We start from the raw sequence: 23,163 nt of genomic DNA, 5'->3' as shown, positions 1-23,163 counted from the left end.
GAAAAATCCTATTATGAAGCCACCATTACACTTAACACTTGAGTACAGATTCAGAAAAAGAGAAATAACAGCAAAAAGCAACATATATCATCTCCCAATAAGGTAGCATGATATAATCAAAAGAAGCATGTAGTTCTTTTTAAGAATGAATTTTGGCCTCCAGGCTTAAGATTGTGAGCAATTTTTTCAAGATTTCTAAACCCATTTCCCCTTCTGTAATATGGTAGAACCTATCCTCACAGAAATGTTGTGAGGAATGAGATTAACATTCTGGCATAATACCCTACACACAGTAGGTATTCACTAATGTTAGTTCCTTTAATTGATGCTAAGGTATCTTTTTGTTTTTAATGGATTTATTCTACAATTTACAGTCCTGAGAGGATGGTATTCATATCTTCAATTTACAGGTGACAAAACTCAGACTTAGACAAATTAACCAACTAGTAAGTGGCAGAATACACACTCATTATCTCCCCCAATAATCCATGACTTCACAAAACTAGTAATTTGTGTCAGCTTGCCAAGAATTAAGCAGACTCCTTGAGTGTTTTGCAATTTAATTCATCACCCATGGTCCACAAAATATTTACCATATTTTCCTCTCATACAACTTAATGTTCTAAATCAGTCTTAAAAATTACCTCGCCATTCTCTCATTTACATTTACCACAATCATAGGAGTAAACATTTCTACTGTCAGCTTCTTAAAAAGTACTTCAACACTTACTAAAAGTTTTTTTTTAATCACTGAAATAACATACCTGTAAATGAAGATGACTGAGAATGTATTGAGCCCTTGTTAAGCATGGTCATTATCTGACCAACAAATTCCTTAGGAATAAAATTGGCATAGGGTAGTATCTCAGTACTAATAAGCTGAACTACCTAAAACAAAAGAGGCAAATTCAAATACATCTTTTTCCTGAAAAAGACTGACTCAAGTGATAATTTCTAAAGTAAAATTTAAATTTTCTTCTTAAAAAAATCAGTTAAAGAATCTTCCTTAAGAGAAGTACACAAACATTTAATGTCAATATAGAGGATGACTAGTCTGTTTTCCCCCTCTGTCTTAGTAAATAGCTTTATCACAAAGTAGTCAATAGTATAAACTGTTTACTATGCAACGATTTTAGTAAATGTTGATCTTCAACATGGTATATGCAAATAGTGCTCTAGAGAAAAAGTCAGCATATGAAATTTATCCATGAATTTATCAGCATATGAAAAATATCCAAAACAAGATAAGATCTAAATAATCTTTTAGAACCATAAAAATGAGGTATAAAATATGGCAAAAGTTATATTCACTTTTTAATAGCTTATTTCTAACATATAATGTGTTATTTTGCCTTTTGAAGAAAAAGAAAAGTTTACAAGAATTTTAATATAGTAATGGGACAAAAGGCAACATTTTGTTTTTATATGATCATGCCCATGTTTTTTTATGCACACTATAAATAAATTTATTTCATTTTATTTACTTAAAAGTTGCCCAATCGCACTTAAAAAAAATGAAAACAATGATTCCCTCAACGACAACAAAAAAAATTCATAATCAAGAACAACTTCTTTAAACTCCATTCATAGTCAACAAAATATATTCTTTAAAAAACACTCATTATTTGTTTCAAGAATTCTAGAGGCTGTAACTACGGCTGGTTAAAAATGAGAACATCTAAACAATTCATTGACAAATTTGAACTATAAACATCTGATTTAAATCATCAAACTGTAGAGTAAGCTCTCAAATACAAGCTTGCTGACTAATGGATTTATTTTACTGAATCGACTGCTGTTTAAAATTATTAAATGGACACAACTAAGTATCTAGAAAAGATACACATAGCACACAGCTAACAAATATAACGAAGTCATTTTTAAAATGTCAATGCTTTAACCTTTATGAGATTTAATGCATTTAAAAGTTCGAGCTTAACCTATCCACTTTATTCTTTTAGCATTTTAGTTTCAACATTTCTATTAGGTGGTTTGCACAAACGGTCAAAGGAAAATGTTTTTAGTTTCCTCACCTCAACATCAATACTTTCATTTCTTTGAAATTCTTGAATAGAGAGGTTATCTGGAGGTATGCTAAAAAATAAATAAATAAAACACTTGATTTTTAAAGGTAAAATATTTCTTGGAAATACAAATAGAAAAGAAACAATATTCAAATGAACAAAAAATTATATTTTCTCACCTAGGATGGACATTACCATTTATTTTAAAAAAACAGTATTTTTAATTAAAGTTATTAGTATAAATGATTAAACTAATAACAAATACGAAATTCCAGTTACAAAAATACTTGGCCCAATCCTAAACTAAATAAAATCTATAAAACTAAACTTCTTTCAATACTATGAATGCAAAACCGAAGAAAAATAAATCATCTGCAGCCATAGCAAAAATTACTAAAATTACTACTGTAATGATACCTGAATTAACATATATTGCCAGTGATTCAAGAGAGTCTTAGTCAAGTTGCTGAACTACACATTCAAGAGACTGTCCATTAACCATTAATTTGTAATAAATACATTCTTTAATGTATTTATTTACGATAAAATAAAGAACATCTGAAAAAAGAGAACTGATTCAGATTTTCCAAAACAGAAAATTGTTCCAGCAAGATCAGAAGAAATCAAGAGTTCTGAAGAAATCAAGGTGAATTCTAGACCCTGTGGCTCTTAATAAGAAAGAGAGTAAAATGGTATTAAACTTATGAAACAGTGTAATATTAACTACTTAAAAGCAGCTGAGAATAAGATGGTAATCATTATTACAATAATAATGACAGCAAAAATTAGGGAGCCCCCCTCACTGTAGTATTTTGTATTATCTACTATGTAGTATTTATTTGTATTATCTACTATGTTCCCACAGTAACCACATGTAGTATTACTGTATGTAATTGACAGAAGAGGAAATCAAAGCTTAGAATGGCTAATAACATGACAAAGAACACACAGAAAATAAATGACATGGCCACAATTTGAACCTAGACTTATCTGATATATCAGCCTAAATTCTTTTTTATATTCTAAATATAAAAACAGTATTATCACATTTAGGTTTAAAAGTATAGCACACGGTATTTAAGGCTGTCTTTGCTCTCCTTGGTATTATTTGGTTCATCTATTCACAGGTATTAAAATACACACACACGCAAGTACAAATACCAACTGGTTGACTACTAATTTAAAAAAAGCTTATTAGAAACATACACTAATACTATTATTGGGATCATATATCAAAGAGACTGAACTGTATTTTTAAAATATCTTATAATGAGGGAAGAGAGTCACATACAAAGCTAAAAACTTCAATATTCACTCCTCTTAGTCCTAAAATCATTAAAATCAGGAAATTATTCGATTGTGCATAGTTAGGTATTTTGCCTTCAGAACCCAAACTAATGGTTATGTATTTTAATTTATAGTTAGTATCCTTACTAGATATTTTGAGCGTAACAAAAACATTGGTTGATTGAGCTTTAAAACATGCTGATTATTAACAGAAGTTACCTAAATATTATAAAGGGAGACAGTCAATATTGCAGGTACAAATGAGCCATATAAGATCCTTACAATTCTCTCAATTTGGGAAATACAGTAGTGATTTTTAAAAAATTCTTTTCATTAATCCTTATTTGAAATAAAAGAGCCTTTGAACTGATGAAGTATTATACTTTTTGTTAGTTCTCTCTGTACAGTACATTAAAAAATTTTATTGAAATATAATTCACATACCATAAATTTACACTTTTAAAGTGTTTAATTCAGTGCTCTTTAGTATATTCACAAAGTTGTGCAATGACCATCACTTTTAATTCTAGAATATTTTCATCACCCTCCAAAAAAACCCTGTACCTCATTCTCCCCGCCTCTCACTTCTGGCAACCATTAATCTATTTTCTGTCTCTAAGTATTTGCCTATTCTGGATATATTGTATAAATAAGATCATATAATATATGGCCTTTTATCTCTGATTTCTTCCACTTAGGATGTTTTCGATATTCATGTATGTTGTCGCATGCATCAATATTCTATTCCTTTTTATGGTAGAATATTCCACTGTATGGATATACCACATTTAATTTGTCTATTCATCAGCTGATGAACTTTGAGACTGTTTTCTTTTTTTTGTTATTATGATAATTCTGCTATGAACATTAGTGTATAAGTTTTTGTGTGAATATGTTTCATTTTAATTATTTTGGGTAGTACTTAGTGATTTTTAACTTAAGGTCCACAGACCATGTGTCTTCTAGAGCAGGGGTCCCCAACCACAAGGCCACGGACTGGTACTGTTCCACGGCCTGTTAAGAACTGAGCTGTACAGCAGGAGGTGAGCAGAGAGTGAGCAAAGCATCATCTGTATTTGCAGCCACTCCCCAGTGCTAACATCATCACCTCAGCTCCATCTCAGACATTAGGCATTAGATTCTCATAGGAGCACTGGTCCCTGGTGACAAAAAGGTTGGGGACCACTGTTCTAGAGGACAAGTACCATGTTTTGGTACTCAAGAGGTTGGCTGAATGAATTCCTAATAGACAGTGTCTACCAGATTACAGCTCTTAGGTTTTTTCATCTTTAATTGTGTTTTTCTTCTCATTTAAACTATTTACTTATGATAGCCCTCAAAGATGTTCAAAGGCTTTCTTCTCATTGATTTTGGTTTTATTTGTATTTTATTTGTAATTTTACTGCTTGCCAAAGGAAGCAACTTACGAACCAAAAACAGTTAGGAAACAGTTTTGTTATTCTCTGCAACATTCCAAAATACCACTGATGGACTTCAGTTATAGAATACAGTCTATTGTAGCATAAAATAAAATTTAAAATTTAACAGCTTGTGATTTCCAGAGTAATCAGTTACTTGGAAAACAAAAACAGAAAAAAGAAAATATGCATGGTTTTTAAGTTCTCTTAGTGAGCACTTAATTTTTAGTATCAACTAACTAATGAAAGCTTTCAATTTGAACCTTAAAGTATTTTTGGACTATGAAATGAAAAATAAACTGGCTTTATCCATATAGCTGTTCATATAGCTGTTCAGTGTAAAACATTATGTGAAAATATATACAAATAGTCATGAACTTTTACAACTAGTCTAATCAATTTCTTCTTACAATTAAAGAAAATGATGCCTAGTGAGGGGAAATGACAAGGTCAAAGTCAACAGAAAGTAGGTGGCAGAGTCAAGAGTAGGCCACATGTCTCCTCTCAATATCGGGTTTGTTTCAACTACTCCATGTAGTAGAAGGCTTAAATCTGTAACCAGAATAACCACAACTTAGAACACTGATTCCCTGTTACTTGATAGCAGAACTCAGTACCTCTTTTTCTAGCCATTAAAAACTCCAAATTTAGATGTAAATTTCCTGGTCCCAGTTATTTAGAGTTTTGATCTTTAACTTTTTAGTTTAAAACATAGCTGTCTTATGGGAAAGGACATGGACAATGTCAAGTTTCTCTTAAAGGAAAGAAATCATCATAATGAGGATAACAGTGGTAGAAAGCATTTTAAAAGCACTTACATTACAGGCACTATTCTGAGTATTCATTTACTTTAAGCGATTTAATCCTCACAACAACCCTGTAAGATAGGTAGCATTATTATTCCTATTGAACAGATGAAGAAAACAAGTCAGTGAAAAGTAAAATAAACTGTCCAAAACATCACAAAGTGTGGGTGAAATCTGAATCTAGGTAGTCTGGCTCCTGAGTCCGTATTCTTACCCACTATGCTAGCTACTTCTTAAACAATGTAATTTTTCAACATATCCAAAACACTTCTTTAATGTAAATAGGGCCTCAGTCAGGCAAAAGATTGTAATGAAATTATACCACAACTGCATTAATACGAAAGTACATAAAATGTAAATTCTCTATTATTGGCCCTTTGATTCCACTGTCTACTTTCCTGTACAAAAAGCACTGTGTAAAACTGAATTTAATAAAATGAGAACAAAGTTTGGAAAATAAAGAATGTTCAACAAGAAACTCAAGAATAAGGATGATGGTGGACTCAGCCACAGGAGAAGAAATTCTTAAAAAAGTTGTACTCATTGCAAAAATAATACAAAAACAAAACTGATCTAAAAGCTTATTCGGAGGTGACATCAGTATTATGGTGAAGTGAAACGATTCCTTTTTTCTCTCCTTTACCTACAACTAGTGAGACATCTATAATTCAACAAAGATTCCTGTGCTCAACACATTAGGATGCCTATGAGATCCACACATCTGTACATCTGAAGATAGGTGGACTGGAATGCACAAGGTAGACAGAACTGAAGAAATGGCAGGGATGTTGCCTGTAACCCCGGTTCCCCAACCATGGTGGCTGAGCCCGCAGCTCTAGGGAGCTCAGCAGAAGCGGCAGAGATGGGACCACAACTCTAGCACACCCTACCAGAGCCTCGGCAGGGTGGGCGCCAGAGACACAGCCCCCTCTTGTGGCTGTGGAAAGGCCACGTCACTAAAGCAGTGGTGCACACATCTCTGGTTACCCGGTTAAAGTAGTGCCAGCGGCCACAAGAAATCAGGCAGCAGCAATGGCGGGGCTTGGGACTCTGGCTCCCCAACATACATTGCCTGAGACCCAGACAACCTGGATGCATCAGGGGCATGGCCATCCTTGTAACACTAACAGTGATGCCTGTAACAGCAGGGAAAACCACAAATGCAACAACAATGAAAACAGCAAGGCACACCAGCAACCCCCAGAAGCACAAGCAGTGACAAAGAGGGCTCATTTGACACCTCTGGCAGAGAACTTAAAATGTGGAAACTTCTGGCTCTCAAATATAACTAGAATCAGCTCAAGTAAGAGAAACCAAAAACTTGTGCTCTATCTCCACCTACTGGAAAATTAAAGAAAAGCCTCTAATTATCAACCTGCTGAATTATTAAAATTAAAGCTGTACCTACCTAAAGAAGAAAGGCATTTGCTACTTCAAATGCACCAGCAGAAGAATACCTATAAAGCACCATGAATAATCATGGTAACACAGTATCACAAAAAGAAAATGAAAATTCTCCAGAAACCAAACTCAAAGCCACAAAAGATTGTTATCTAAATGACAGACAATTCAGAATAGCTGTCATAAAGAAACTAAACAAGATACAAAAAAACTTAGAAAGGCAGTTCAATAAGCTCAGAATACAATTAAATAACAGGAGTACTTTAGCAAAGAGACTGAAACTCTATAAAAGAACCAAATTCTGTAGCTGAAGAACTCAATAAATGAAATGAAGAATGACATTAGAAATCACTGGAAATAGAGCAGACCATATAGAAAAGAGAATTAGTGAGCTCGAAGTTATAAATCTACAAATAATTCAGGTGGAAGAGGAGAGAAAACTGAGCTTTTTACAAGTGAAAAACTCTATAAGAGCTATTCAAGTCCATTAGAAAGGGCAACAAAAGGATAATGGGTATCCCAGAAGGAAAAGAGAGGCAAAGGGGACAGAGAGCCTATTTAAAGAAATAATAGATGAGAACTTCCAAATCCTGGTGAAGGAGCTGGACATACAAGCCCAAGAAGCTAACAGAACATCTAATTATCTCAATGCAAAAAGATTTTCTCAAAGACACATTATATTAAAATTATCTAAAAGTCAATGATAAAAAAAAGAAGAAGAAGAAGAATTCTTAAGACAGCCAGAGAAAAGAAGATAGTAACCTATAATGGAACCCCCATCACACTATCATCAGATTTCTCAGCAGATACTCTACAGGCTAGGAGAGAGTGGAATGACATTCAAAATAATGAAAGATAAAAAATGTCAGACAAGAATAATATATCCAGCAAACTTATCTTTTAGATAGGAAGGAGAAATAAAGGCTTTCCCAGAGAAAAGCTGAAGGAGTTCACCACTTCAAAATCTGCCTTACAAGAAATGTTTAAAGGAGCAGTTCTACTGGAAATGAAAAGGCAAAAGTATACAAAACTTTGAGTAGGGTGAGAGACAGACAGAATCAGAAAATTGCAACTCTATTACAGACTAGAGTGTGAGATACTGAATTATAGCATAAAAGTTAAAGGCAAAAGAGCATTAAAAATAACAAGTAGCTGAACATACAACATAAAAAAGTAAGGATTATTAGTGACAATTTAAAAAAACGGGGAGGAAGGAAAGAACAAAACTTGTAGAGGCAAATGAATATAACATGCTAGCAGAAGAAAAAAGACTATTTTATCTTCATTTTATATAAACCTCATTCATGGTAACCATGAAACAAAAATCACACCATAATCAGGTGGGATTTATTCCAGAGAAGCAAGGATAGTTCAACAACTGCAAATCAATCAACATGATACACCATATGAACAAGATGAAGGATAAAAATCATATGATCATCTCGATAGCTCCAGAAAAAGCATCTCACAAGATTCAACTTTCATTTATAAAAACTTTCAATAAAATGGGTATAGAAGGAAAGTACTTCAACATAATAAAGGGTAAATATGACAAACCCATAGCTAATAGCATAGCAATGGTGAAAAACTGGAAGCTTTTTCTTTAAGATCAAGAACAAGACAAAGAGGCCTATTTTTGCCACTTTTGTTCAGCATAGTATTGAAAAGTCCTAGCCAGAGCAATTAGGCAAGAAAAAGAAATAAAAGCATCAAAATTGGAAAGGAAGAAGTAAAACTGTCACTATTTGTGAATGATATGGTTTTATATATAGAAAACTCTAAAGACTCCACCAAAAACTATTAGGAATAGTAAATGTATAAAGTTGTGGGGTATAAAATCAATATATAAAAATCTGTTGTTTCTATACACTCATAACAAACTATCAGAGAAAGAGAAATCAAGAAAAGAATCTCATTTACAATTGTAACAAAAAAATACAATATCAAAGAATAAATTTAACAAAGTAGGTAAAAGACCTGTACCCTGAAAACTATGAATGACACTGATGAAAGAAACTGAAGAAACAAAGAAATGAAAAGATATTCCATGCTCAGGAATTGGAAGAACTGACAATGTTAAAATGTCCATATCACCCCAAAGCAATTTATAGGTGCAGTGAAATCCTTATCAAAATCCCAGTGGGATTTTTCACAGAAATGGAACAAAAAAAATCCTCAAATTTGTATGGAACCACTAAAGACCCCAAATAACCGAGGCAATCTTGAGAAAATGAACAAAACCAAAGGTTTCACACTACCTGATTTCAAACTATACTACATAGCTATAGTAATCCAAACAGCAGAGTATCGACAGAAAAAAAAGACACACAGGCCAATGGAAAAAAATTGAGAGCCCAGAAATAAACCCACACATGTACAGACAACTAATTTACAACAAGGAGGCCAAGAACAGAGAGTAGAGAAAGTCTCTTCATTAAATGGTGCTGGAAAAACTGAACATCCACATGTAAAAGAATGAAACTAGACCACTACCTTACACCATACAGAGAAATTAACTCAAAATGGTTTAAAGACTTGATATAAGACCTGAAACCATAAGATATATAGAAGACAACATTGTCCTTATTCCTGGACATTGGTTAGCAACATTTTGGTGGATTTGACTTTAAGAGCAAGGGAAACAAAAACAAAAACAAAATGGGACATCAAACTAATAAAAAGCTGCACAGCAAAGGAAACCATCAACAAAATGAAAAAGCAACCAACTGAATAGAAGATATTTTTAAAGGATATTTCTGATAAAGAGTTAATATCCAAATATATATCATGAACTCTAGCAATGCTAGACCATTCCCTCCACCTCTCAAACAATTAAAAAATAAGCAGAGGCTCTGAATAGACATTTTTCCAAGGAAGACATACATATGGCCAACAGGTATACGAAAAGATGTTCAACATCACTAATTAGGGAAATGCAAATCAAAGCTACAATGAGACATCACCTCATACCTGTTAAAATGGCTTTTCTCAAAAAGACAAGAAATAACAAGTGTTGGAGAGGATATGGAAAAAAGGGAACCCTCACACACTGTTAGTGGGATTGTAAATTGGTGCAGCCACTATGAAAAACAGTATGGAGGTGCCTCAAAAAATTAAGACTAGCACTACTATATGATCCAGCTATTCTACTTGTGGGTATTTGTCTGAGGAATATGAAAACACAAATTTGAAAAGATACAGGCACCTATATTTATAATAGGCCAGATTTGGAAATAACCTGCATCCATCGATGGATGATTGGATAAAGAAAATTTGGTGTATGTAAATACACAATGAAATACTATTCAGCCATAAAAAAGATAAAATATTGTCATTTGTGACAATATGGATGGACTTGGAGGTATTATGCTAAGTAAGATAAGTCAGAAAAAGACAAAAATTATATGATTTCACTCATGTGGAGTATAAAGAAAAAAGAGAAACAACAAGCGAACAAGAAAAGTAAACTCATAGGTAAGGACAACAGATTGATGGCTATTAGAGAGGAAGGAAGGTGGGGGGACAACAAAATGTAAAAAGGGTCAAATGTATGGTTACAGACGGAAACTATATTTTTGGTGATAAGCATGCTATAGGATATACACATATCAAATTATAATGTTGTACACCTGAAATATATATAATGTTATAAACCAATGTTACCTCTTTTTTAAAAAAAAAAGCTTATTCAATTTATTAATAGAACAATATTCACAGACAGATAACTGGGGAACAAAGAGGAAAGTTTAAATTACTAAATCTATTTGCTTTATATAAATTAACACAGTGATTTGGACAATGAAGTCCATAAAGGAACTAATATTTTCAGGGTTATTTTAAAGATAAAAACATAAAATATTTGACTATTCTTTGAGTCCCTATAATTTTCATTCAAATACAAAGAGTATGTTTGCATTGATAGCAATAAAATTTCTAAAGGTAAGAAATATATAAGATAGCAAAACAAAGTCTGACCATTTTCAGAAACAGAAATTAGAATCATACACATCATTAGTTTCAATTCTGAAATATCAGGTAAAGTTTTATAGCAAAAAATGTAAGTTAATCCTTCTGCACGCTGCAACTTTACTGAATAACTGAACAATATTAGAAAGGTAGAATGTCTACAGTTAAATCGTTCTGTTGTAGATTCATCTAACAATTATCAATGTACCAATGTAGGTATTTTTCTCAAAGTATATCAAATGCATAATTTAAATAGTTTAAAACTAATTTAAATGATTACATAGCAGTGCATTGTATGTTTATCATTTATAGTTTTAAAAAGTGATTAATGTATATAAAAATAGAAAATTTTTGTTGTCACAGAATTTCAATACCATAGCACAAAAGAAAATTAAGTTGTAGAACTGAAGACTATCTGGCTATCACAGCTATTATAGGTAAGTCCATCATTAGTAAAACATCACAGTTTAGATCAGTGCTGACCAAAGGAACTTTCTGTGATGACAGAAATGTTCAATAATCCGCACAGTCCAACATGACAGCCACTAGCCATACATGTCAATGAGAACTTGAAATCTGGCTAGTGAGACTAAAGAACTGAATTTTTAATTTTACTTAAAATTACTTGCAGCTAGTGACTACTGTATTGGATAGTACTGCTCTAGATGGACCACAGTAGATTACTCATTCAAAAAATTTAGTCTGTATTCCAATTATTCTATTCTCACTTAGTGAGGGATCAAAATAACATCCTTAACCTATGCCCTCAGTAGGATATCGTACAATGAAAATTCCATTTTTCTTTACTAAACCTCAACATCCTTTTTTTAAACCACATTCACATAACTATTATTTCAGTATATTGTTATAATTGTTCTATTTTATTATTAATTATTTCTGTTAATCTCTTACTGTGCCTAACTGATAAACTTTGTCATAGGTATGTATGTACAGGAAAAAAATGTAGTGTACACCACCTGTGGTTTTGGGCATCCAGCTGGGGGTCTTAGACTATATCTCTGTGGATAAGGGGGCACTACTGTACTTTCATTTTTAATTTTTTGAGGAATTTCCAAATCTAAACACCTTAAAGAGCCAATCATTATTGACCCTGGTCCTATTTATTCTAACAAAACATTGATTTCTGAAATTGTTTTACTCTTGTAATACAAATAACTACCCAGTTTAAAAAACGGATCTTCTTAGCTTCATCTAGTCAAAACCATTCATATAGCGATTCCTATCTGACGAGCAAAACCACTATACACAGAGTAAAAATCTCCATTGTTCGCAGGTGATGCATCCAACAGATAAATGCCTAATGCAGTTGTGATTTGTATACAATCTAGCAATCTTCATAATCAATTACTTTGTTAATGAATAATTAGAAATACTGTTTTTAAAGCAATTAAAGGTATAAATTGCAATTCTTCAAAGACTGTCCTAATTGCAAAAATAAATGAGCTGACCTTTTAGTAAAGAGAAAGTCTTCAAAAGTGTTGGCTAGTTCTGGCCACATACTGTCAAATTTTCCAGAAGAAGCATGCTGCCGGGCAACAGGTAGCCCAATAGAAAGAACTTTGAGGAGAGAAGATACTGCTAGTTTCCATGTGCTTTCAGAAGGGCAGGAATACTTCAAACTGAGAGGAACCCTAAGGGTCTGTTAAAATAAAGACAGTTTAAAATAAGTATTAATCAAAACATATAAACACCACTTTAAATACTTAAAAAAAAAAAAAAACAATAGCAGAGAGAAAAAAAATAATAGCATAGGCATTTTAATTGAAAAAAGGATGTTATTTTCTAGAAAGACCAATTCTCAGTCACGGTCCTCAAATCCTACAGCCTAGAAAGATATACTTTAAAATACTATCTCCATTTTATAAGCAATGACCCCGAATAAATAACAACCTTTGAACCTCAGTTTCTCATCATAAAAGATAAGGATGTTACTGAAAAGTTAAGCGTAAGAGTAGGAAACTTACAAATTTGTAGCTTCTCTCAGCTTAATGTTATGGAATTAAAACATTCTACCATAGTTCTTCTAGCATAAAATAATTTGACTGATGGAGTTCTTCCATCCAAGAAAGATCAATACTGCTTACATTTTTCCACTAATGGTTAGGGGAGAATAAATGTAGCTTAAGCATCATTAATTTGAAGTCTCATGTTTTATCTCTAAAGTTCAGTAAATTTTGTTTTAACATTTTAATGTACCTTTTCCAAATGTTTTAGTAAACCTGCAAATTCAAAAAGATGGTTTATCTTTAACCCTTGAGGACACAGGAGTAGAACATCTGAGCTATAGTGACTAAGATGTTGAGACCTCCTTTTAATTGGTCAACTTTTGAGACAGGTTATTGTTAACCACTGAAGAACTAATTTGGTGATTCAGAATGGATTTCCCTGGTCATAAGTCTATGCAGCAACTAGAAGACTAGACTCACCAAACTATCACATAGAGTTATCCTAGAGTATCATCAATTAATAGTACCCACGTACTAGCAGCTAATTTAAATTAGACGAAAATTCTGCTTTTATATAACAATTCTAGTCAGAGAAAGATAAAGAGTAAAGAGATAAATTTTCATATTTTAATGTTATGGAGTGAATATAAAACCCAATTTCATCATCCTCCACACAAATTATTACTGAGTACTCACAAAGTGCACATATAAACCATTACATATTAGCATGAAATGGACCTCCACGAACAGATGATTAGCTTATCCAGAATCTATTTATCCCTTTCCCCTTCACATTGCTTTGGGGAAGCTGACCCCATTTCCAATTGGGAATTAGGGTAAAGAGATGATTAGCTTATTAAACCAGTCTACTCCAATTCCCTGGCTACAATCACTGGTTTAAAATTAGACATGGAACTAAAGCTAGTCCACTTAAGGTTAATTTAAGGAAATTAATAATAATGTAATAGAAGTGCACACATACTGGACATATAATCCTTTTTTTAGCCAAAACTATAAGAAAAAAAACAACACAGTGAAGATGCAGTCAATCTTAGCAAGCAGGCACAGAGAAAAAAATTTGGGTTTCAGTGATAACTGCTGAATCGCTGAATCAAACAATCCTAAAGCCTTCCATCTCTGAATTTTCCAACTAAGCACACCAATAAATCCTTTTTATTGTTAAAGCTAGTCAGATTCTAAATGTAAGTCATTTGCAAACAAAGAAAACTAAATTATACAAAGACCACTGTTCTAAGTTAACATTTCATTAACTCAAGGTTAGATAAAAGTATGGTTTATTCCTGCAGTGAGTATTTTACTGAAATCAAGGAAATGTTAAACACAGCAGATCTATTCAATTTATACATTTTAGATTTTTAAATATTTAAGCAATTAATACAGGGATTGGAATATAGTGAATACTCAGTAAATGTATGTGGAACTGAGAAATTCAGTTCCTGCTGTCACAAAGTTCACTTTTTGAGAAAGGAAGAGCCTTGTCCAATTAACCACAATACAGTGTAGTAAGTGGCATAAACAAAGTATTTGGGAGTACAGAAAGGAATATTTAATTCCTTTAAAAATGCAAACTGATTCATGTAACTATTCAATGTTTAATCCTTCAAATGGTTAAAGAATAAAGTCTGATTCCTTATGAATAAAACCTATAGCTACCTTTTCAGACTTATTTTAGTCTGTCACCTCCCTAAACTAGATTCCTCGACATTTGTTTAAAATATACCATGATATTTTATGCTGCTTAGTTTACCTACAAATACCTCTTTCTCTTTTTATCTACCAGACTCTATTACTCTTTTAAGTGTCACTTCTGTTAATCCTTGCCAAAATCTCCTAGGCGGTTTAGTTACTTGTCTATGAGAGGAACTTTTTATTCAGCAGACTACTTAGAAAATACTGTTATATTTATCTCAGTTGATTCTCTTTTTAGTTAAGACATGTAAGTGGTATTGGTATTATACTTCTTTTACAGATAAGAAACACTCTGGGACCAGTTTATTTCCCCCAAATCATAGAACAGCAAGTAAATTGCAGTGCACTATTCTAAGCTAGGTCTATATGAATGCAAAGGTGCCTCCACATTGAGGTTGTCACTTAGCACTTAACATACCATAGTATTATTTGTTATCTTTATTCCCTATACTGAATTATGAAATGTAAGAATTAATCTTATTCACTTTTAATCGTTACTATATAGTTAATACCTGGTAACAGAGATGATTAAAAATATTCCCAATAAATGAGGATACAGAGGACAGCTGTGATGGTGTGAGTGGTGAGGGGTAGAAAGAAGTACAACAAAAGTCAAAAGAAGAAAGTTTTAAGACAAGGGCAGTACCATGTTATAGGGAAGATGAAGAATTAGAAAACAGCTTAGGACTTGAAGATTTGGTCTTCTGTAATTTTAAATAAGTAGCTTCTGTAACATAATACACGAGTAAGCCAGCATGCAATAGGTCAGGAATGACTGGCGGCTGTGAAGGCCACGAGCTATTTAATGGAGTTCAGAAGTAAAGTTGAAAGAAGATGGCAAATTGAGTAGAAAGTAAATTGAGAGAAAGTTCTTCTTTAAAAGGTTTGAAGTATAAGAGGCTGAAAGAAAAATGAAGGAAAGAATCACCAACAAAGAAAGGTGGGAAGAGAAAAGGATGGGCACAAAGAAAGGAAAAGAGAAAGGCCTTCTTCCTTGAGGAAAGACTGTTCATACTGGCCTGTATTTGTTCAGTATATACAGAGCATGTGTTAGGAGAAGAGCAAAGCTTAAGTCTGTCCTTCAAAATAGAGAAAAAAAAGAAAAAGAAAGCAGCTTTGGAGGAAGGGGATACGGTCAACAGAGATGAGTTTTAAAAATGACTATAGGAAGACAGTATACGTGATCAGTTAAATCAATGGACTGTGTTGTGGATTTCTCTCTGAATGCTCATCAACCCCGAAGTATGAGAGGTACTATCCTAAGGACCAGGATCCTCACTGACTTAAGAATTGTAAAAAATATAACGCATACTTACTTTACAATATTTTTCATTAAAAAAAGATTCTCATACTTTAGAAAAACACCCTTTTAAAAAAATGGCTACCCATGAATGTTGGAAGAAAGTCACTATTATAAATAATATCCATATTTTCCACTTATCTCAATATGATGATATATTATTACCTAGGCAGTAATTTCAATAACACTGTTATCATCAAATGAAAGTATAGAAATTTTTTTAAAAAGAGATACCTTAATAATATTCTGGAGCACTTTCTCATTCACCACCGCTTTGTGACAGGCTGTTTTTTGGTATAAATCCACAACTACTTCTAAAGACCTTTCAGCAAACGGTACATAATTCAAGGCTACCCATTCCGCCTAGAAAGTAATATTTTTCACATGAAGTTAAAAGTCCATGAGATTAAAGGAAATCATATTGTTTTCGAAGAGAAAGCTTCTTTGTCTTAAAGTTCAGGCCTTGGTTTTGGGTCAGATTATATTGCATGCAAAGTTTTCAATGAGATATATATTTCATGAAATAATTTTCAGCCAGGCAAAAGTTAAAACTACTGGGAAAAGCACATAGAGCATTCTAACAAGAACTGGGAAAGATGTACTTTATTTGTTGCCAATAGGTTAGGACAATTTTAGGAAATTTAACTCACCGGTGCAAATAGTTGGATCTATTGTGATTCCATTGTGTTGCAAGACAAATAGAATGAGAAAAGTTAATACACATTAAAACTACTTTTCGGACTATGTAAAATTATAATTTTTATGTTGTGTGAACAAAATCAGCATGTGCATGCATTCAGAAATTTACTTTCCTCTAAGCCAAAACAAAGTTACAATTTGCCAATTATGGCTATAAAATTCTTTTATGAAAAATCCAACTAAATTTCACACCAGTAGTAGACAATTTCTTATTTAGTATACGTAGATATCTTCATTTTGCATTGCATATATCCATTTTAGGTAAGATTAGGTTTAGGGATTTAGAAGCCATTTTGTAGTGGGATGGGGCAGCCAAGAAAGGAACTTTGAAGAAAGATGTACTACAGAGTAACATGAAAGGCCAAACTTCCTAGAGAACCACTTGGGAAACAAAAATCATAAATAAGAAAAAAAGAAACACAGAAAAGATTCCAAGTAGTATTTCTTTTCGGCTTAAACTGTTTATAGACAAATGAAAGTCTATTCTTGAATGAAAAATTTCTTAATCAGAGTCCGTCTTAAGCGAAACTGACTTGTATTTATAAGCCATGAAATCTTAAAGAGTAAATGTAATTTAGAGTAAATTACCTGATTATATTTTGCATTTGCAATGTGCTTTGTTTCCAGCTGTCCATACTGTGGAGGTTTACAGGAAAATTCTACAAATGCCAATAACTGGTCAAATATAGCTGGATACATTATCTGCATGTTTTCTGGACCTACGCAGATAGCCTATAAAAGCAAAATAAAGAGTAGATTGCGTAATCTGAACTTCATTAAGTTCTTTACTATTATGCACATTTGTTTAAATAAAGACTCTTGAAGACTGTCTATTTTACCTAAGTATTATACAATCTTTTATAAGCTTTCAAGGGTATTTAAGCTACTTTAAACTATTATTGAATAAAGTATAAGCTAAATGTATTAATCAACTAAAACATGTTAATAAAAAGTGATTTATTAATTAACAGACTGGAAAAAGGGTAAGCACTTAAAGAGAAGTTCCAGGCAATCTCTACAGTTTGATCATTTGTTCAGTAATACAGTCATCAAACCATTGAGAATGCTTCACTGATCAAGATGATATTGACTTCTATCTAAGGGATGAGATCGGTTCACTGAAGACACAGCTGATTTCCGCACCACACTTGGTCCACTTACTTTAATAAATAATCACGTGCATTACAATTGGGAAAATAAATCATGTATGAAAATTTGTTTCTAAAAGAAGTGCATATGTTAATTTTTTACAAGGTAATCTATATTTAATAATATCTAATGTATCTAAATATATACATTTGATTAAAAAAAGTTAAAATGTCTTTATAGAAATTAAACTCATTGCTACAAATAATTTGACAAAACAGAAAATGCACATCTTGACATCACAAATTTTAATTACCAATTCAAATATGTCGAAAGTACTTAAAATAAATCTTATTTCTTTTTTCCTAGCCACAAATATATCTTCTCATCCTTTCATATTTTCTTGTTTTAGTGTTTATTTTTCTCTGTGGGAAAAATATTTAATGAGATTTTTTATAGAATGTCTAAAATATACTATGCTCTATACAACAAAAACCATGATTACTCTATCTACACTTTAGGTACCCTCAAAATACTAAATCAAATTTTTAAGGAATTTCTTTTAAAAGATGTTTACAACATTTATATTTTTATGCAATTCATGGCTTTTTTAACCTGTCATATAATAATTAGATTAGTTTTATTTTCCCTCAAAGATGTAGCCATTTAGCTGTAACTGAAATTTTATATAAAACTATCCTGAGATAGAAAGTGGATAAGCAAAGTGCTGCCCATACCTAAATAAGATCGTCATATAATTATAATGTAAAAAAATAAAGATCTCTAACCCCATCTTTCAATATTTATGTTTTTTTCTTGCCAGAAATATTGAATAGAGAACTTGAATAGTATACAGCCTAAAAAATTCTCTCTACTGACTAGCTTCTAATAGCTTCATCTTTTTTATTAACATCTTGCTGAGTCTTAAATCTTAGAAGTAGAGAAGTAGTAATTACTGTAGAAAAGAGACAATTATCCTAAATGAATTTTTTTTGATAACTGGAAAAAAAAAAAAACAACTGTGTATCTGATACCTTGGAAAACTAAGTATCACAATTTCTCTGGAAATATCTTAGGACCAAATAATGACTTTGACTACATATTTTGATTTTTGTGGTCCTTTACAAAAAGAAAACATAGCGTTATAGATTATAGGGATCACAAAATGCAAAATATAGTCAACTTTTTTTTTTACAACAAATTCCATCCAAGAAAAAGTTATTATTGGCTTTTCTTCAATATTCTGAAGTCTGTATATCAAAAAAACCTATAGTATGAACTTGATAACAAATTTTAGTCCAAAAGCTGAAACTCAATAAACAATCTGAATAATACTTCCTAACAGTCCTTGAAAACTGTGTATGTGAAAACAAGAAAACAAAATGGATGTCTGGTATGGTTCAAGGTTTCTCTCATTAAATCATTTAACAATAATTCACATTCAGTGCCTACCATGTACTAAGGCCTTTGCTAAAGAACTTGATGATGATGACAGTAACAGCTAACATTTACTGAATGTTTAACTGTGCCAAGCACTAAATATCTTACAAATATTATCTCACTGAATAGAAAAAAAAAAAAGCTGTACACTTATTATTTTCATTTTATAGATGAAGAAGTACAGATTCAGAAATTGGCCCTAATTGCACAATTCCGAGGGCACCATTCACAATGTGATGATTCTCCTTAAGAACCACTCCAGCAGCCCTGACGATGGAGGCAGATAGAGTATCTAGCCATCTGACTTTAGGAAGTGTAGCAATAAGTAAGACATATGCAGTCTCTTGATCACAGAACTTAGGAAAAGCAGATAATCAAATTCTCAAATGCCCCATGTATGACAAAATATCTCAGCAAAAGAAAAAAAGTCAATTAGCATACATAACTCAGTTTGGTTGGGAACTAGTGATTTGAGAACCAAGAGAAGACTGTGACCCCGAATATTTGGGTAAACATGAAATCAAAAAGTTTTTCCTTTAGGAAGGAAAATAGCTTTTAATCAATAAAATGTTTTGCTAGATAGCTTATTAGTTTAAGGATAAAGTCCCAAAGTGAGTAAATTTTGTCCTAAAGCTAAAAAAGTATCCAACACCTATGGGAGAAAATATCACACACTCTGTTAGGAAGAAAAATTAAAGACCCCATGTCTGTATCACTTTCAAGTATTATGAAACATCATTTAGATAATCATATAATAGACAATGGATACAGTTTATTAATAATGCAAAATATCAATTTGATATACATGAATAAACTTTAAGTTTCAGGTTGAAGGTATTGTTTTCAAACTATAGACTGAAATGATTCCTGAAAGTATAGTCTTCATATATTGTTTTCAAAACCATTAAAAGCTCAGAACAAATTGTTAGTAATTGGGATGAATGTTTCCGCTTATTGTCTCATTGCTAAAGCAAAGGGCTTTTTTTATTATACACTTTTTTTTCTTTGAAAAGTATTTTTGGCATTTGTTGTTTCTTCTTTATTATCCTCTACACATACATAAAAGCTTGAATTAAACATCTGAATGAGAATTCTAGATTATAGGCATCCCACAGGCCTGTGGCTTTTTTTTTTTTGATAGAATAACTTTTCCATTCCCTCCAGGGCAGTCTGTAAACAATTTATGAGCATGGTCAATCAAGGGGAAAAAGTAATTATTGAGAGGCTACTGTTTTTCCTCCACTGAAATTAAAAACAGCTATTTTGATTTTGACTGTAGAAAACTGATAATCTCTACAATTTATTTTTTTAAATGCCAGATTTTCTTAAATTTTAGGTTTCTACACAATGTTTCCCTGTGCAATGCAACTAAGGTTAAAGAGATTAAGGAATTACTAATCAGCTAGACTCCCTCCAGAGGCAATTAAGAAACCTCCATTCTTACTGTGAAAGTTTTCATCATTCCAGTTGTATATAATGCAATCATTTAATTAGAAAATACAATTTATAGTATACAAATGGCTACTGATCACACATGTGCAATCAAGATCTAATTGCATTCTAATTTTGTTAGAACATCATAGCTACTTTGTTGAAATTGCTGGCTCTTCAGTTGGCACTTTTTTGTTTAGCATCTTGGTCGTTGTGAATTGCACTAACAATTACACTGACAGTTTAAAAGAATTCTTTGATTTTGTTTGCTAACTGGAATTTGCTCACTAATTTTTAAGTCTGTTTTAATAATTTATTGCAGTAACAAAACACACATAGGTAAAAATATATCTTCCTATAATTTCTGTGAGAAATATTTTATGAATTTATTACTTTTTTAAAAATATAGGCTTCCAAGAATTTCAGAGCTAAATTTAAATAGATGGAAAAAACATATAGTCCATTGCTTATTAATTTTCTAACTAGATAAGTACTTTACTAAAATTGTTATTCCAAAAAGTATATCCTCTTGTGAAGAGATCCACAAACTAAAACCGCCTGTGACTAGAAACAGGATGCAGGCAGTTTCTTAGAGACTCTCAAAACAAACATGAATTATCTTCTAAAATATAATAGAAATCCACAAGTTTTTAAAATAACTAGATCTTTGTACTCCTAAATTTATTCCAAAAAGTCTATACAGCAAAGTAAAAAACTTCCAGAGAACCGTATGCAATATTGCTTAGACAGCAACTAAAATTCTATTACCTTTTGGAGAACATCTAAAGCTGTAAGTACAGCTTCCTGTAAACTTGTCAAAACTGCTTCAGTATAAGATGGAAGAATAAAAGGGGATGCATCTGAACTTATTGGGACTGAAACAGCACTGTGCAATATGACTCCCAACTTTTCCAAGTCATCCATGTTGAAACCAGTTTTTATGTGTTGGTAGAGAGCTGGAAATATCTGAATTAAAGCTGTAAGAAAAGGCTGGCTGGGAATAAAAGTCAGTTTATCAAAAGTAATAGGAGGCTTAGTGCTTTCAGATCCAATTCTATACCAGGTATTCCATGCAGCCCACCAGAGATTCAAATCTTCAAGCTCATCAGTAACTATGGGTGGTTCACAACTACTATATCTTCCAAGTCTTTCTCCAATGGAATCTGTTCTGACAAATGGCCTGCTCAGGCCAGGGCCTGATATGGACCCTAAAAGGACAGGCACAGGTACATTAACTGCAGGCGGTGTCTCAGGCTTATCTGAGTCTCTGACAGGGGACACAATCTGTAAAATTTCCTGGAAGCTTTTCAGCGCAGCCAAAGATACTTCATTGTTTTTGCTCAGTGCTGCTGACTGTATATGGTCAAGAAGAACATCCCATGCTCTTGAAAAGTCTCCTATATTAGGAAGAAAAACAAAATCACCATAAAAGTGATCTATTAAACACTTTACATTTTATTTGCTTTATTTTTCTGCTTAAATTCCTATGGAACTAGAAAAAATTTGCTTAAGTTCTAAGGTACTAACAATGTGAATTAAAATCATTAGACCTGAAAATCCAGGGAATTTTTTTTTTCAGGTAAAGGAAGAAAGGGCACCAAGAAGAAGGTAATGGGTATATCAAACAAAGTTTCGGCCTTAAATACAAAACTATAAATGTCAGTATACATATTTATACTATCTTCTAGTACTTCTGCCTAAGGAGAATAGAATAAAAATTTAAGAAGGTGAAAACAAAAGCTTTTTAGCAACATCTTTGGTCCATCTACCTTTATTAACAATTAAGATGTTATCATTCTTAAGCATACTGGAAAAGTTACAAGTTATAACAGTATGATACATGTTTTTACAGGTCTAACTGTTTAAAATAAACCATATGTCATACTCCATTAAATCTTAACTTTACACTTTAGTTTTCATATTTAAATAATTTATACTTGCAGAACTTCCTTAAACATTTTCCCCCAGAACAGTTAGTGAGTTACCAGTAGAAAATGCACCATAAAGAACAGACTGTCCTTTTATAATGAGTCTAAATTTATTTCTCTCACATGAAACTGAGTTTGGTGATCCATCATCAGTAGAACATGGGCTGAATGGTAGTTGCTGGGTTCCATGGATCAATTCAATCTCTTGCTCTACCCCATGACCAACTAAACACATTTATAATGAAGCTTTCTATGAAGGTATAGTTTGTTTCTATGAAGCCCAGCAAAAATGACCTTGTTCCTATAGCAATCTAGCCCAACGGCTTTGTTAATAGCCATTTTTATTCTAACAGTCACTTTATTACCTATACTTGCATTTAAATAATGTAAAAAATCAGAGAAACTGACATTTTCCAAAGGAGGATAATTAAGTAGGCTATGAAACATAAATAGTTGAAGTTTAAAGACTTCCATTTTGAAAACACTATAAATGACTTGATTTTTTTAAGGTATAAACCCATATGCCTGAAGGAGTATTCAGTTAATAGGAAAGTTTGAAGTAGGTCTGGTATGAAACAATAAGCACTACTATGCCTACACAGGGCAAACTATAACACCTTCCCAGTTACATGCCTCTTCCTTTCCATAGTCTTTTTTTATTAAAAATTGCGGTATAATTTACATACAATAAAAACACAGA

The 23,163-nt window shown here is 32.3% G+C and overlaps 1 protein-coding gene across 5 annotated transcripts in view; it reads right to left on the bottom strand.

Moving 5' to 3' along the window:
* Positions 1–23,163, bottom strand: part of MON2 (MON2 homolog, regulator of endosome-to-Golgi trafficking) — a 99,336-nt gene that overhangs the window by 11,553 nt on the left and 64,620 nt on the right. For 4 of the 5 annotated variants that reach the window (XM_006923696.3, XM_015598470.2, XM_025041055.1 and 1 more), the window contains 7 exons: positions 21,304–21,932; positions 17,167–17,310; positions 16,530–16,547; positions 16,114–16,242; positions 12,372–12,562; positions 2,034–2,094; positions 765–888 (listed from right to left, as the gene is read on the bottom strand). In XM_006923696.3, the coding sequence (XP_006923758.1) occupies positions 765–888; positions 2,034–2,094; positions 12,372–12,562; positions 16,114–16,242; positions 16,530–16,547; positions 17,167–17,310; positions 21,304–21,932 (1,296 nt within the window). The remainder of the gene's footprint in view (positions 1–764; positions 889–2,033; positions 2,095–12,371; positions 12,563–16,113; positions 16,243–16,529; positions 16,548–17,166; positions 17,311–21,303; positions 21,933–23,163) is intronic. The other variant, XM_006923697.3, reaches the window with a different exon arrangement.

Source organism: Pteropus alecto, unplaced genomic scaffold (genome assembly GCF_000325575.1).
Source record: "Pteropus alecto unplaced genomic scaffold, ASM32557v1 scaffold76, whole genome shotgun sequence".
NCBI lineage: Eukaryota > Metazoa > Chordata > Mammalia > Chiroptera > Pteropodidae > Pteropus > Pteropus alecto.
This window is presented reverse-complemented; position numbering and strand designations above follow the sequence as displayed.